Source organism: Cherax quadricarinatus, chromosome 85, assembly GCF_038502225.1.
Source record: "Cherax quadricarinatus isolate ZL_2023a chromosome 85, ASM3850222v1, whole genome shotgun sequence".
Taxonomy (NCBI): domain Eukaryota; kingdom Metazoa; phylum Arthropoda; class Malacostraca; order Decapoda; family Parastacidae; genus Cherax; species Cherax quadricarinatus.
The window spans coordinates 4,248,858-4,267,077 of NC_091376.1; the positions used below are offsets into that span (position 1 = coordinate 4,248,858).

General features: G+C 38.2%; 1 protein-coding gene across 18 annotated transcripts in view; it reads right to left on the reverse strand.

The window, feature by feature from the left end:
* Positions 1–651: 651 nt before the first annotated feature.
* The window catches only part of l(1)G0196 (inositol hexakisphosphate and diphosphoinositol-pentakisphosphate kinase), a 1,071,245-nt gene continuing 1,053,676 nt past the window's right edge, over positions 652–18,220 (reverse strand). For all 18 annotated transcript variants that reach the window (XM_070103279.1, XM_070103273.1, XM_070103280.1 and 15 more), the window contains 2 exons: positions 10,534–10,740; positions 652–2,008 (listed from right to left, as the gene is read on the reverse strand). In XM_070103279.1, coding sequence (XP_069959380.1) covers positions 1,329–2,008; positions 10,534–10,740 — 887 coding nt within the window. In that variant the 3' untranslated portion in view covers positions 652–1,328. The remainder of the gene's footprint in view (positions 2,009–10,533; positions 10,741–18,220) is intronic.

The window sequence follows — 18,220 nt, forward strand, 5'->3', positions numbered from 1 at the left end:
AACTTTAATTTTCTTAAGAGACCATCAAAACTTTATGGCACCTCACCATCCTCTTGAGTGCCATGTTTACTATTCAGAGATGAGATGAGGCAATGAAAGGATTCAAGGCAAATTACTGTATTGTATTCACCCATAAGCCCAGTGAGGTGAAGGGGAACTCCACAGTGCACAATACCACAATTCACATCTTACAACATTCAATACTGAGCCTCTTCCCATTCTATATTTTTGCACTGCAACTTCTCAATCATGCTAAAACAATCATGTGCAGTATAACTGCTTTTTAAATGATGATCTACTGTAACAATATGAAACTAGAGTTGAAAACTATTTATGAGGATGCTGATTAATGGTGTAATGGCTGTTCGTTACTCTTCCTCCCATGGTATGTCTATTTTAAACATTTTTAATAATGCTCCTTTTACTCTAAGTTTATAATGAATTTAAAAAGTTTCTGCAATCCATAAAAAAAATAAAATGTATTACATGTACTAAATAGTGGTAGGTAGTGTAGCAAATATGATCTGAAATTACTATTTTTAATTGATGGATATAATAAGTTTGAATGAGCTTTGCAAAATCAAATAATATTCCATGAACAATGCAAAAAAAATTGTGTTAGTTCATAAAGATTATAAAACAAAGTTGGAAAAAGACACAAAAATTGGTCGTTATGTGTATCCTATTTACAGATGTCCCAAAATCAAATATAAAAAGGCACTACAGGCATCTGAACCATCCCCACATATGTTAAAAGACCTCTACAATACATGTCTGATGACTATGTAAATGCAGAGGCTTCAGACAGTTTATATTTTGTCATTTGAAAAATTTAACTTCAAAACTTCCCATAGTATCAAGGAATGTTAAATATCATGGACAAAATAGACCAGATATTTATCCATACTATGATACAATCCAAATAAATCTGTCCATAAAAAGTGGCTTTACATAAATACCTCAGTTAAAAAGTTTCTGAACATCCTAGCTTGCCCCTATATATTTTGACATTATAATTCTTAACTGAAATATGCTGAACATTATCTTCATAAAACATGTTGAGATGCAGTGTCTGTTACATCAGTGCACAATCATATTGTAATTATTTATATCCATTAACAAGACAAAACATAAATAATGAGCAAACATAAATACCTGTACAATACATGCATCCACAGTGCTAATGGCTTACATTTGGCACAAATAATGAGAATTTAGGCTAAGGAACAGCCAGTAAGACAAAGTAATAAGACAAAACGTGAATGGAATGACATTCTTAAAAGCTTATTAAAGCTGTTCCTTGATATGAAAAACAATATTACCAATAATCAGTCTGAGGTGGCACTTCTGGTATTAGCTACATGCAAAAAGTTGTTGTCTGGTTCTGAGGTTTCACTATATGAGATGTCCTGATCCTGGACATCACTGTGAGTATCAGGTGTGGCTGTGTCACCCCTCTCTATGATGGATGCCACCTCAGTCTGCGAGGGTGAGCCCAAGCTTTCTGAACCCTCAGAAGGGGATCCCGGTTCACTAGCATCTCCAGAGAGATCTTCTGAAGTGCCCATCTCTGCCACCCCAGTGTTCAGCTCTGCAACACTACTGTGCTCACTGGCCAAGCCTAGTCGCTCCTGAGTGTAACCAGGAGTAGTGCTGTTGGTTAGTTCTAATATAAGTCTAGAAGCAGCAGCATCAGCAGCCACATGAGTGAGAGGAACAGCTGCAGCACTCTTAGCAGATATAGCAGTGGTAGCCACATAGTTGGCAGCAGCAGAATTAAGTTTGGTGATGAACGGATGGTTGAGTGTGTGATCACTAATAGCAGTATTTAGGTTAGTGGGAGCAACTGTGGTAGTTAAAGAAGTAATAGGAGTGAGGAACTGTGGTGATGGTGGTGGCATGTAGGTGTCGTAGCGGTGCAGGTGTGAGAAGAACTCCAGTGTGTTGATGTTGGGGGAGGAGGGGCCAGAAGACGAGACGAATGATGGAGGCCCAGACCAGCCAATACCTGGGGAGAGAAGCAGCAGGACAAATGCTCACACAGGATCCTTTACTACCACTTGTGGGCAACAAAGCTGTGGTGATAGTATTATCACTTGTCCACAGGAAAAAAAAAGCACTACATTTACTGGTTGGAAGGCAGAGTGCCAACAAAAATATGATTAATACAAAAACACTTAGAGCACAGCAAGTAGTAATTAAGACAATGATTAACTTGAGGCAATAAAAATCACCTTGAATGAAACGTTTACTTAAAAAAAAAAAAAACTGATGTGCTTTAAGTGTTTATATATAAGCCATGTTACAATTACTACTGCTAACAGTAATGATGAATACACCATATGCTCATGTCTCATACAGACAATTTTAACCCTCAACTATTTCAAGATTGATTTAATATGTAAATTATTTTAGAACTCGGAATATTATAATTAAGACTAGCTAAAAATTAGAGGATTAAAAATACTAAATGGATAAATCTTCGATGATTTACAAGGAATATATTACTGTACTGAGACTTGCCAACTGAACAGTTGACTGCAAAAATGGCAGCACCCGCTAAAGATGGATGATCAAATGTGATTTGTTTGCAACTGTATTATTAAGATTTCATGAGTAAAGATGAATGATGTTGTCCCACTATTGTTTTTTATTGACACATCGGCCATTTCCCACTGAAGCAGGGTGACTCAAAAAAAAAGAAACACTTTTATCATCATTCACTCCATCACTGTCTTACCAGAGATGTGCCTACACTACAGTTAAAAAAAATGCACCATATCAGCATCGTTCCTTCAGTGTGTGGACAATGTACTTTCCACCTCCAGCTAGCCAGTTTCCCTTCATTCCACTGTTGTATTAGAATAATAGCTGCTATGTAGGAATTAATAATATAAAATGAACTCTAAACATACCTGTGATAGGTTTCAAAAGGCTTTTCACCCTCATAGCTATGTTGTTGATTACCTGTTCAACCATACTAGCTCTTTGTGGCCTGCTAGTTCACACAGCCTGGATGATCTAGTACTTGTCAGAGGTAGTGATCCACTTTTCTTTTGGAGGGCTATATTTGTTCAGGCAATACAGTATTTCTGATATCTGTTGGTAGCAGACTGAACAGCTTTGGACCATTGATATTGACACAGGGATCTCTTATTGTGCACCATGTGCCTCTGCTAACACCAAGTCCATTTTACACTTCCTCCCATGTATATTTCTCATTCCAGTGAGTGATTATTGTTGTGTCTAGATTTGAGATTAGGCCCTTAAGCACCTTCCATATACAGTGGACCCCCGGTTTACGATCAACTCCCAATGCGACCATTTATGTAAGTGTATTTATGTAAGTGCGTTTGTATGTGTATGTTTGGGGGTCTGAAATGGACTAATCTAATTCACAATATTCCTTATGGGAACAAATTCGGTCAGTACTGGCACCTGAACATACTTCTGGAATGAAATAATATCGTAAACCGGGGGTCCACTGTATTATTAATTATCTCTTTCTTCAGAGAGTATATGCCAAGGCATGTAAAATAATCTCTATCTTGTCTAGCTCTGATAGCTCTCCTGCCCTGAATGGAACTACTACCAACACTGAACAATATTCTGAACAAGAGAGGAAAAGTGATTTAAACAGTCTTATCATTTGCATTATTTTCCGTGTTTCAAAAGGTCTCTTTATATACTATCCCTTCAATTTTCTGGCCTTTATGGCATTTGTCTTATTGTTGTACATGATAATTAAAATTTTTTTAAGTAGTTTATAAAAATATTTGTTTCTATTATAGTATTCTGGCATTACCTATTTACACACAATGCAACCATTTTAAAATCAACTGGTTGGTTGGATTCACTACCAGACAAGAATACTTTAACTCTTTCACTGACTGTGCTGTAGTACTACACCTGTGCTGTAGTACTACTGGCTGTGCTGTAGTACTATGCCTTCGAGTTCATTGTACATGTTGTTGTACTATGTAATGAGCTCAGCTCACCCAGATAAGCTGTGAGCAGTAAATTTAGGCCTAGATATTAGAGAATGAGTTGACACGGTAAGTGTGCACCACAAAAAAATCCTGCAGCACGCAGTGCATGAAAAAAAGAAAACTGCGATTGTGATTCTGGTTTAAAACCGCGACTGTTTAAAACAGCGGTGCAGTTTTGTAAAAACTATATGGTCATATTCTCGGTTCCTTGGTGTCACTTGACAGAATGGAAGATATATTACAGAAATGGAGATGATTTTGATTGGTGTTAGGACTGAAAATTGCTTGAAACTGAGCCTAAAGTAGTGGAAATCTTCAATTTTTGCCAATGTTCAAGGGTAAACAATACACGTCCAACTGGTGGGTCTAATATGCATTCATGAATGCACTGATTTTATCTATACCATTATTACAATACTGCATAACAGTAAATTTTCTATTTTTTTTTGTGTGAATAAAAAATCAAAATAGAATTCATGTGTAAAGCCTGGAACCACAACTAATGAACAGAAGAAATGTTATTTCAGTGCCAGGAATGCCTGCATTGTTTATTCTGGATCCTATTTGGAAATTGGAATATTCTGAAATTTGTGTGAGATTGGCCAAATTACCAATTTCTTATCACTTTACTGGGTAGTTGAAATAGTTGATTGGGCAATTTCTTGTGTTCAATGAATAAAATGAAAGACATATTAGCAAAATAGCTAAGAATTTGGTCGACTGGAACACTGTAATTGGCTTAAAATAAGACTCAAAGTGGGCAAAACTGACACAGCAAAATTTGTAAAAGCGTAATTTTGTCAATTTTCCATAAAATTTTGTACTTTTTGTTTTATAACCTCCAGGGGTAGGGGTTGTCCTCGAAAAGGTTGGAAGGAAGGGGTTAGGGAGGTTTTGTGGGCGAGGGGCTTGGACTTCCAGCAAGCATGCATGAGCGTGTTCGATAGGAGTGAATGGAGACGAATGGTATTTGGGACCTGACGATCTGTTGGAGTGTCAGCAGGGTAATATTTAGTGAAGGGATTCAGGGAAACCAGTTATTTTTATATAGCTGGACTTGAGTCCTGGAAATGGGAAGTACAATGCCTGCACTCTAAAGGAGGGGTTTCAGGATATTAGCAGTTTGGAGGGATATGTTGTGTATCTTTATGTATGTGCTTCTAAACTATTGTGTTCTGAACACCTCGGCAAAAACAGTGATTATGTGTGAGTGAGGTGTAAGTGTTGAATGATGAAAGTATTTTCTTTTTGGGGATTTTCTTTCTTTTTGGGTCACCCTGCCTCGGTGGGAGACGGCTGACTTGTTAAAAAAAAAAAAAAAATGAAAATTCTTGGACAGTGTGGACAAGTTTCTGATCGGGAATGTGGACAGTGAAAGGGTTAATCCTTAAAACAGGGATTAAACTCTCAGCAAATATATATTGAGAAAAATACACCTCTGTGTATAAATCCTGTGTGTAACCAGTATTAAGTCATAAAATCTCGGGATGGCAACAGAGTGTATTCCTTTTAAAGCAATAGAGATTTATCCCTAGGTAGTAGGTTGGTAGACAGCAACCGCCCAGGGAGGTACTACCGTCCTGCCAAGTGAGTGTACAACGACAGCCTGTAATTGTTTTACACGATGGTAGGATTGCTGGTGTCTTTTTTTCTGTCTCATGAACATGCAAGATTTCAGGTACGTCTTGCTACTTCTACTTACACTTAGGTCACACTACACATACATGTACAAGCATATATATATATATATACACACACACCTCTGGGTTTTCTTCTATTTTCTTTCTAGTTCTTATTCTTGTTTATTTCCTCTTATCTCTATGGGAGTGTTCAGCAGAAGTTTGTGGTTACAGGAAGGTGGGTGCGGGAGGGAAGAGGAGCGATTGGTGGGATGATGATGTAAAGAGAGTAGTAAGGGAGAAAAAGTTAGCATATGAGAAGTTTTTACAAAGTAGAAGTGATGCAAGGAAGGAAGAGTATATGGAGAAAAAGAGAGAGGTTAAGAGAGTGGTGAAGCAATGTAAAAAGAGAGCAAATGAGAGAGTGGGTGAGATGTTATCAACAAATTTTGTTGAAAATAAGAAAAAGTTTTGGAGTGAGATTAACAAGTTAAGAAACCCTAGAGAACAAATGGATTTGTCAGTTAAAAATTGGAGAGGAGAGTTATCAAATGGAGAGCTAGAGGTATTGGGAAGATGGAGGGAATATTTCGAGGAATTGTTAAATGTTGATGAAGATAGGGAAGGTGTGATTTCGTGTATAGGGCAAGGAGGAATAACATCTTGTAGGAGTGAGGAAGAGCCAGTTGTGAGTGTGGGGGAAGTTCGTGAGGCAGTAGGTAAAATGAAAGGGGGTAAGGCAGCCGGGATTGATGGGATAAAGATAGAAATGTTAAAAGCAGGTGGGGATATACTTTTGGAGTGGTTGGTGCAATTATTTAATAAATGCATGGAAGAAGGTAAGGTACCTAGGGATTGGCAGAGAGCATGCATAGTTCCTTTGTATAAAGGCAAAGGGGACAAAAGAGAGTGCAAAAATTATAGGGGGATAAGTTTGAGTATACCTGGTAAAGTGTATGGTAGAGTTATTATTGAAAGAATTAAGAGTAAGACGGAGAATAGGATAGCAGATGAACAAGGAGGCTTTAGGAAAGGTAGGGGGTGTGTGGACCAGGTGTTTACAGTGAAACACATAAGTGAACAGTATTTAGATAAGGCTAAAGAGGTCTTTGTGGCATTTATGGATTTGGAAAAGGCATATGACAGGGTGGATAGGGGGGCAATGTGGCAGATGTTGCAGGTGTATGGTGTAGGAGGTAGGTTACTGAAAGCAGTGAAGAGTTTTTACGAGGATAGTGAGGCTCAAGTTAGAGTATGTAGGAAAGAGGGAAATTATTTCCCAGTAAAAGTAGGCCTTAGACAAGGATGTGTGATGTCACCGTGGTTGTTTAATATATTTATAGATGGGGTTGTAAGAGAAGTAAATGCGAAGGTCTTGGCAAGTGGCATGGAGTTAAAAGATAAAGAATCACACATAAAGTGGGAGTTGTCACAGTTGCTCTTTGCTGATGACACTGTGCTCTTGGGAGATTCTGAAGAGAAGTTGCAGAGATTGGTGGATGAATTTGGTAGGGTATGCAAAAGAAGAAAATTAAAAGTGAATACAGGAAAGAGTAAGGTTATGAGGATAACAAAAAGATTAGGTGATGAAAGATTGGATATCAGATTGGAGGGAGAGAGTATGGAGGAGGTGAATGTATTCAGATATTTGGGAGTGGACGTGTCAGCGGATGGGTCTATGAAAGATGAGGTGAATCATAGAATTGATGAGGGAAAAAGGGTGAGTGGTGCACTTAGGAGTTGTGGAGACAAAGAACTTTGTCCATGGAGGCAAAGAGGGGAATGTATGAGAGTATAGTTTTACCAACGCTCTTATATGGGTGTGAAGCATGGGTGATGAATGTTGCAGCGAGGAGAAGGCTGGAGGCAGTGGAGATGTCATGTCTGAGGGCAATGTGTGGTGTGAATATAATGCAGAGAATTCGTAGTTTGGAAGTTAGGAGGAGGTGCGGGATTACCAAAACTGTTGTCCAGAGGGCTGAGGAAGGGTTGTTGAGGTGGTTCGGACATGTAGAGAGAATGGAGCGAAACAGAATGACTTCAAGAGTGTATCAGTCTGTAGTGGAAGGAAGGCGGGGTAGGGGTCGGCCTAGGAAAGGTTGGAGGGAGGGGGTAAAGGAGGTTTTGTGTGCGAGGGGCTTGGACTTCCAGCAGGCATGCATGAGCCTGTTTGATAGGAGTGAATGGAGACAAATGGTTTTTAATACTTGACGTGCTGTTGGAGTGTGAGCAAAGTAACATTTATGAAGGGGTTCAGGGAAACCGGCAGGCCGGACTTGAGTCCTGGAGATGGGAGGTACAGTGCCTGCACTCTGAAGGAGGGGTGTTAATGTTGCAGTTTAAAAACTGTAGTGTAAAGCACCTTTCTGGCAAGACAGTGATGGAGTGAATGATGGTGAAAGTTTTTCTTTTTCGGGCCACCCTGCCTTGGTGGGAATCGGCCAGTGTGATAATAAAAATAAAAAAAAAAATCTCTATGGGGAAGTGGAACAGAATTCTTCCTCCGTAAGCCATGCGTGTTGTAAGAGGCGACTAAAATGCCAGGAGCAAGGGGCTAGTAACCCCTTCTCCTGTATAAATTACTAAATTTAAAAAGAGAAACTTTTGTTTTTCTTTTTGGGCCACCCTGCCTCGGTGGGATACGGCTGGTTTGTTGAAAGAAGAAGAAGATTTATCCAGTTTTTTACCTCAATTTACCCTTTAGGACCTAGGACAAAAAACAGTAAAACTGTTTAAATTTTCAAGTTTGTTGGGAGTCATACATCAAAAATCACACACGTTGATGCTTAAGACCCACACATCGACACACATCTTGGTGCTTAAGACCCACACATCAATGACCACACATCTTGGTGCTTAAGACCCACACATCAACACATACTGTGGATCTCAAGACCCACACATCAACGACCACACATCTTGGTGCTTAAGACCCACACATCTTGGTGCTTCAGGTGTGTATGCATTTGTGTAAACCAAATGTACTAATATTTTGCAGTTGAAGCATATGTGGTACAGACCATCACATTAATAGTTCTCTATCTTTATTTCTGCGTATTATCAGGTGTAAATTATTACTAAGTGTAATATAGTTTGTGCTTAAAATGTCAAATGACTTCCGAATGTCAGTGGCACAACAACACCAGACAAAAATCTAAATTTTTCGGAATTCTGCTCGATTTGACGTTACACACTACATTGAAGTGACTTTGAAAACAGCATAGGACACTTAAAATGCACAATTCAAAACACATTTATATACAAGACTTTCTTTTTATCATTCTTAAATAAATATACTTTAATTTGAATAACTAGCAGGCATGTTAGAATCAAAGTGCAGATAAATCATACCTCTATACATGCATAACAATTCCAGTTAAATTATTTAAAAACTTATTTGTTTTTCTCTAGTTGACTTTAAATTATATTTGTCAAAGAAATCAAATTTATCAATACAAAAGGCAGTGAGACACTATACATGGACTATAACTCCAAGTCCTGCTATAATTAGAATCCCAGAAGGGAGGTATCTGAAATTAGGAAGCCTTACAACAAGCAGTTTTAAAGGTCTTGTCTTTCACATTTAGTTACAGCAAATGTGGCAGCCATTCAAAGCATGTACAGTTAGCTCTCTTATAAAGCTCCTCTATATAGTGCGATTGAAAAAATGCATCCAAAATTTAACAGCATGTGAAGAGGCCTTCATAATGCATGCTAGTCAATTCGGAATGCGCTTTTTTCAACTTCATTTAAAAAAAAATATCACAACATAGAATAGCTTTATAAGAAAACTTACTGTATAGGGTAAATAAATACTACAATATACTGTATCCAGCAGACCTAATTATAAGATGTTAGTGTTTTAGCCAAAGCAGCAGTCAACATATACTTAAGAAAAGTGTTCGTGCACCACTACAGCCTCTATGTTTTAAAGTTAATCAAAGCTCCTGCCTTACATTTCTTCATACTGTACAGTAATAAGGATAACTTTACAGGCAAGCAGTTTTACAAACATACTCACATATTTTTTATGAATATAAAATGTCACTTTGCCTAAATACTTACAGGATGGCCTAAGCACTCACTCTCAAAGACTTGAGTTACATCTAGCAAATAAATTGGTTATTAATATCACTACCTGTCTTCATATTTATATTAGCATTAAGTAATGTTACTTATTTTGTAAAAATAAGTTAATACACACAATTAAGTATATTTTTTCTTTGTACTCCTAAGTAATGCTGCAGCTCACTTCATAACCCATTTAGAAAACAATAACTCTAGAGTGAACAACTTCAGAATTATACAAAAAAATACAATGTAATTCACAAAAATCAGCGTAAAATAAATTCTATCTTGATACTACTGTACATATAACTTAAAGAGAGACTGCTAAGATTTACTAGTGTGCTCTGCTGTTTGTAATAATCCTAAGAAAAAAGTTACTTGTACACAAAATAAACCCGTACTCTACACACAAGATTAATGTTGTCACAACTACATACAGGTATATGTATAAGTGTAAACTGAACTTTTTGTATACTAATGAAGGATGCTGAGCAAAAGTAACAAAATATCCCTAACATTTGAGCTTTCAACACGCATAACTCTTCTTTGTGTTAAATCAATAATTTATGCTCTCTATCTTTTACCACTGAACTATTATCACAAAATCAATTATAAAAACCACTATACTACTATTAATCTCTATCTAAACAGCATGTTCAGCTATAAATTAAACATTATGTTACTCATAATTTTGTATCTAAGCAATCAGGCTCACTATTAATTACTGTTTAATAATTGTATCCTCTCATTACAAGAGCATAACAACAGTATCCTCTCATTATGAGAGCATAACTATTACCATAAAAGTTAATATCACGTCTACATTATTTCCAGAGAAGAGTCTCTGGACCACTTACTAGATGAAGGAGACTGAAGACCTAGTGGTGGGGGCTGTGAGCGAGGGTGTCTTGGGGTTGAAGGCATCTTTGGAGGGGAAGATAGTGGGGTGCGAAACTGCGCTAGAGCCATTCGCTCAAGGAAAGCGTCCAACTGACGCAAGGAGAGGGCATTGTGCAATGTTTCTAATGGTCGGATCGAAGGCACACCACCAAGGCCTTCAAGATCTGCAAATGGAAGTTTACATTACATAATCCCAGTACATGGTAGCGAAGTTTATGCTGCCACATTCTTATTAAAACAGTAAACAAAAATAAATCTTATTTTGCCTCTACGGTAATTAAGTTTTGTATTAAAGAATAAAAAAAATCCAGTAACCAATATTTGTTTGAGAAAAATGCCACAAGAGAAACAATAAATTAAATCCTTCATAAGTCACAAAATGGGTGGGATTCAAACCCATGGCATGCAAATCCTAAAACTCACAGGCCAGTGTACTATCCACTGGACCATACAGGCCTAAATAAGAATAATCCAACTAGGTACAGTATACATGTATTTCTATTCACCATAAGGTCAGCATGGGCCACCACTGTGACCACAAATACAAGGTTTAACATGGGCCTGCTGTGATGAGTTGGATCTTGGGTTGATCAGTTTATATACTAATTATACTTCAACAACTTCAAAATAAAAGCCACAATTTCTTACTAAACTGTATGAAACAAATGACAACTTACCACACCTACATCAAACAACCTGAGACTAAAGATGAATGCATTTAAAAAAAAGTAAAAACCAAGAAAAATAATGGAATGCTGTAATAAAATGCTTTAGGAGGCTGCATTTGGGAGATGAGAAGACAGCTGTAGATTCTGGCTTTGGTTTCTAACAATACCGCAAAATCATAAGAGTTCTACATTTAACTCTTCAATACATATCTGAATTAGATGAATAAGATGTGTGCAACACTTTGGTAACTATTTCCAAAATGCATCACCAACACAGCAAGTTTCTTCAGTTGAATACTTAGGTGATTAAAATACTGGAAACAGTTGATGAAGAGACTGAAGTGTTTAGTACCTCAGCCTCGATTTTTTTTTTTAACAAACCGGCCATATCCCACCGAGGCAGGGTGAACTAAAAAGAAAAATGAAAATTTCTCTTTTTAAATTTAGTAATATATACAGAAGAAGGGATTACTAGCCCCTTGCTCCCAGCATTTTAGTCACTTCTTATAACATGCATGGCTTACGGAGGACGAGTTCTGTTCCACTTCCCCATGGAGTATCACTAGTTGATTTAAGCAGAAAAATGACTTTGAGGTGTATCATCCCTCAGCATTCTCTCTGAAATGAATAACTTCTATCTGGGCCGAGGGACTGAACACCTCACTCTCGTCTTCATTTGTTTCTAGCACGTATTTTAATAACCACTATATTTTACTGAAGAACCCTGCTGCTCAAGTGAAAGTTTTGGAAATACTGACACAGCATTGCACGTGTGTTATTCATTTACTTGTCAGTACTGGTACCATTAATACATGTACAACATTGATTTTCCGGACACTGATGGTCCGGAAACTCTTATAATCCATACATATTTACGAGCAGGAATTTGAAATTCCCGCAGCAGCATATTTACCACCCAACTGTACGTCACTTATTCAACCCCAAGACCAACGAATACTGCACTCTCTAAAGGCGGAAAACTCAGTAATCCGGAAAGGCTTTGGAACCAAAAGGTCTGGAAAATCAATGCTGTACCTGTATATGTAATAATAAAAACCTGAATTGTCTGTATAAACTTAAATGATGTATGCATGAGTAGCTGATAATTTTGTTTAGTAGAAGAGAAAGCAGAGGTGGCTATACAACAGACTTTGGCTGAAGTGAAGCCTGAGTCAGCAGGCTATAAGCACCTCCACCTCCTCTCTCTAAGTTTTATTGCTATGTTGATAATAAAAGTGAACAGAGACAGTATTTAGAAGTTGACTGGCTTTTGTATCTTCCTTTGCTTTATTAGACAAAACCAAGTAAACACTACTCTGTCATACCTATAAAGTTATGGAGAATCTCTAGAATATGAGATGTGTTTGGGCAGTCAGCTGATGGTGTCATGGCTATGCCTCAGTTAAGATTATTTCTCTACTACACAAGTTCCTTATTTAAATACTTTTTCAAGTGTTATCATTAATCATCAACATGTTCAACAATCATAGCAATACAGCATGAGTAGGTACATTAATGTAGAAAGCACAAGAATGTGTAATACTAAATTAATTAATTAATATAGGTTTGCCAGGATGGATCCTGGCCTAGGTCTTCTCCATGTGGTGACCCAGCAGTGGCTCCCTAAGGAGTGTCAGAGTTGGTACAAGTTATGTACCCTTTACACCCCAATGGCAGGGATGTGGTGAGGACTCATGTCAACTAGTGTACTGTTTACAGTCTTATGGCGGGGGCAGCCCTGTGACAAAGGCACGGTGAGTCTTCTACAAGTCAAGTGAAGTACTGCTTATACCCCTATAATGAGGGCAGCCCTATGACAAGGGCGTGGTGAGCTGCGTTCATGGCAAATGGAGTACCGTTTACAGCCCTATAACAAGAATATGGTTAGTCTTCCAACACCATTTGAGCTATTACTGGCACTCAGGCCACTGCCTGAGTGCCAGAAATGGCACTGAGACTGTGGCCTGATTCATGTTGTGCAGGTCCCACTCAAATCTACCCTCTTTCACCCATAATAGCATAAGAATATAGGAACACTGCAACAATCCTACTGGCCTATACTATGCAGATCACACTCAAATCCAACCCTTCTCATTTATAAGAATGAAGGAACTGTGGCAGGCCTATTAGCCCATAATAGGCAGGTCCTTCTTAAATCCAATCTTTCCCAACTACATATTTTTCCAACCTATTCCCAAAGTTACCTAAGAAGTAAGCTTAAATACCTCATGTCCTAATCAAACCCAACCTTTCTCACTCATAATTATCTAACCTATTTTTAAAGCTCCCCAAGGTTTTAGCTTCTATGACCCTAGTTGGCATATTGTTCCAATCAATGACAACTCAGATTGAAAACCAATACTTTCCTATGTCCTTTCTAAATGTAGACTTATTTAATTACATGCTTTCAAAATTTTTGGTTGAACCTTCTGAACTGCACTGCAATAAAATTGTGCTATGTGAAGTTGTTATAAGAAAGTCTACTGCATTTCACAAGAGTCAATTGCAAGTTTATATAGGACCAAGAACTAAAGCTCAGCTCCCCCTTGTAAACTAGAAAAAGCAATTACATCCTCTTACAATTTCCTCTCTAACTCTGGTTATAATAGTAACTTGAAATGTTATGTGCTGACATGTAATCATGTTTTTCCTGAACAGTGATAAATGAGCAACTTTTCCATTGCTGAGATTAAATGTCTAGAAGAAAATACACATAGATCTAAATGAGTTGTGAAAACAGGCAATTATATTACTTGCACGAACTGTATCAGAGCAGACAGCAAGTACATTTCATCCCTCCATAGAACATGTTTTCATTTAACCCTTTGAGGATCATTCCTATACAGTGGATCCCCGGTTATCGGCCGGTTCAGTTATTGGCCAACTTGGTTATCGGCCAGTTTTTTGGCGCCCGGTTATCGGCTGTTAATTCGGTTATTGGCCATTTGGGAGGCGTCCATCCACCGGCTGGGGGCTCTTGCGAATCAGATCGGCTGTCTCTGGGAGAGTGAGGAAGCTTCTGCTCATTCATCCAAACATTTTGCTATAATCCATTGCTTTTTGTGATTACTGATTGAGTGCAACTGCAAAATAAGCAACCATGGGCCCAAAAAAACATGTTACATAGTATATAAAAACATGCAATGTTTATATGCGATGTATATTTAATAATAATCACTTGTACATTAAATGCCTTATTTTACACTAACCCTTTGACTGTCACAGGCCCCTTTCGATAAATTTTTGGAAAAAAAAAAAAAAAAAAAAAAAAAAATTCTTAAGAAATGATAGAGAATCTTTTCCCAATGGTAATGACACCAAAAGTACGAAATTTGGTCGAAAACTCACGGAATTATGCTCCCGTGAAGTTAGCGGTCTTGGCGACATATACGCATCGGCAATTTTGCCAACTTTGAGCCCTGTTTTTGGCAAATTCCGTTGTTCCAGTTGACCAAACTCAGTTATTTCTTTAGAACTCCATTTTTTCTATCTGTTGAGTACAAGAAACTGCCCATTTACCAATTTGAACTACCCAATTATGTGGTCAGAAATTAGCAATTTGGCCAATTTCACGCAAATTAAAAAAGATGCCAATTTCAAAATAGGGTCCAGAATAAACAATGTAGACATTCTTGGCACTAAAATAACATATCCTCTGTTCATTAGTGACGTCTCTAGGCCCCTCTTATATTACTATTGCTTTCTATTTTGATTTTTTATTCATGCAAAAAAATACAAAATTTACTGTTATGCAGACTACTACATTATTGTAAAAATGGTATAAATAATATCAGTGCACTAGTGAAAGAATATTAGACTCCCCAGTTGAAGTGTATTGGACATGTGGTGTGATCTGCTTACTCCTGAATATTGGTAAAAATCAAACATTTCCGCTACTTTGAGCTCAATTTCAAGGTCGTTTTCATCTAGAAAGTAATCAAAATCATCTCTATTTCTGTAATATGTTTTCCATTTTATCGCCTGAGACCATGATAACGAGAATACAACAATAAATACTATACGAAAATACACCTCAAAGTCGGCGTTTTAATCCAAAAAAACGGTCAAAGTTTTTTTTTCTCATTACGCACTGCGTGCTGCAGGATTTTTTTTATGTGGTGCACACTGACCACACAGACACATTCTCTCACATGTGGGCCTACCAGCTTTCTCCCTCTTGATTTGAAGCCGCTAGAATTTACGTGTATAAATACGTCAGAAACAGTGGTGCGCAAGACGTATATATACGACCGAAACAGTCAAAAGGTTAATATAGACATTTTCATTAATCCATCTATTATATCTTCTTCAAAATTATATAAGAAACACGTTACATAGCATATAAACATGTAATGTTTATTATATGCGTTGTATGTATATTTAATAATCACTCTTTGCCACATTAAATGTCTTATTTTACGTTAATATAGACATTTTCATTAATCCATCTATGATACAGTGGACCCCTGCCTTATGAATGCATCGCCTTACGTTAAATCTGCCATACGAAGCATTTGAATGCAAAAATTTTGCCTCGCCTCACGATAAAAAGCTTGCCTTACGTGATTCGTCTGGGACGCGTCCCACGTGTGGCCTCAGTGCCAATGTTTACATGCCAGCCAGTGCGATCACATCTATGCATACATTCAATACATTTCACATTATCCCAGTGCTTTTAGTGCTTGTAACTGCAAAATAAGTCACCATGGACCCAAAGAAAGCTTCTAGTGCCATCCCTGTGGTAAAAAGGGCGAGAATTATTATGGAATTGAAAAAAGAGATTAAGGAAATGTGAGCAAAGTGGGTTGAACTGCAAACCTTTATGGATGAAAATCACTCTGACACAGCTACTGCAAGCCGTGTTGGCAAACCTGTACAATGACAATGTTATGGCCCATTTTAGGAAAGTCTTAAATGAACGGGAGGTACAGAGCTCTATGGACAGATTTGTTGTGCGACAGAGGTCCAGTGACTCTCAAGCTGGTCCTGCTGGCATTAAAAGAAGAAGGCAAGTAACCCTGGAAAAGGATGTGCTACCTCAAGTCCTAATGGAAGGGGATTCCCCTTCTAAACAATAATAACTTCCACACTCTCCCCTCCTCCCATCCCATCAATCATCACCAGATCTTCAATAAAGGTAAGTGTCATGTATTCTATTCTTAGTAGAGTAGTAACTGTGCATGTCTTCTTCAGTTTGTGTGTATTAAAATTAATATTTCATGTGGTAAAAATTTTTTTTTCATACTTTGGGGTGTCTTGCATGGATTAATTTGATTTCCATTATTTCTTATGGGGAAAATTAATTCACCTTACGATAATTTCGGCTTACGATGAGCTCTCAGGAACAAATTAATATCGTGAGGTGGGGGTCCAATGTATTTTCTTCAAAATTATATAAGAAACATGCTACATATCATGTAGCATATAAACATGCAATGTTTATATGTTATCGAGTGGAGAGTGGGATGGAGAGTAAACATTACATTTTCTCTGATGCAGCATTAGAGAAAACTGTGAATCTGGTGACTGGTGCAGTAACCGCCCTTCATATGCGTTTGTTTACAATTCTTGGCATGAATTATTCATTACTTCTCCCTTTGTTTATAATGGTATCTAAAGGTAGTTGTTAGAAACGATTAAACTCAGTGAACATGGTAATAATATGGCTGTGTATTGTAATAATATGGCTGTGTATTGTAATAATATGGCTGTGTATTGTAATATAGCTGTGTTGTGTAGCCCAGGATGAGGGGCTACATATGCGTACTGTACCTACATCTACTGCTACCTACACTGACTTCCTACAAATAAATACTACTCACCTCTTGCCCTACATTAAGAATACAAATATTTTAAGGTTAGTAATGAATGTACTGTAGCAGTAAACGACAGATTAAAGAGGTGTGTGCAATGTGGACTAGGGTGCAAGCTTTTGTAGAGAAACACCACCCTGACCAAGCTGAAACAAGCCTTACTAGAGATTTGAACAATGCAAGGAATTCGCAAATTCCTTGCATTGTTCAAATCTCTAGTAAGGCTGATGCATGCAGGGGATGAGATGAAAAGCTGTAAGCCTTCTCCCTGAAAGCTGGCTGCCTTGGACCAAACGTGCTCATGCTACACGCCAAGGTATTGGTCCAGTGTGGGAAGATTGGTAAAGCACTGCGTACCTTGTCCTAAGGTTCGTAGGTTCGAGTCTCCTTCAGCCAGAGATCAGTGTTTGTGTATATTTCGCATGCTCTCGCGAATTCCTTGCATTGTTCAAATCTCTAGTAAGGCTGATGCATGCAGGGGATGAGATGAAAAGCTGTAAGCCTTCTCCCTGAAAGCTGGCTGCCTTGGATCAAACGTGTAGCTCATGCTACACGCCAAGGTATTGGTCCAGTGTGGGTAGATTGGTAAAGCACTGCGTACCTTGTCCTAAGGTTCGTAGGTTCGAGTCTCCTTCAGCCAGAGATCAGTGTTTGTGTATATTTCGCATGCTCTCGCGAATTCCTTGCATTGTTCAAATCTCTAGTAAGGCTGATGCATGCAGGGGATGAGATGAAAAGCTGTAAGCCTTCTCCCTGAAAGCTGGCTGCCTTGGATCAAACATGTAGCTCATGCTACACGCCAAGGTATTGGTCCAGTGTGGGTAGATTGGTAAAGCACTGCGTACCTTGTCCTAAGGTTCGTAGGTTCGAGTCTCCTTCAGCCAGAGATCAGTGTTTGTGTATATTTCGCATGCTCTCGCGAATTCCTTGCATTGTTCAAATCTCTAGTAAGGCTGATGCATGCAGGGGATGAGATGAAAAGCTGTAAGCCTTCTCCCTGAAAGCTGGCTGCCTTGGATCAAACGTGTAGCTCATGCTACACGCCAAGGTATTGGTCCAGTGTGGGTAGATTGGTAAAGCACTGCGTACCTTGTCCTAAGGTTCGTAGGTTCGAGTCTCCTTCAGCCAGAGATCAATGTTTGTGTATATTTCGCATGCTCTCG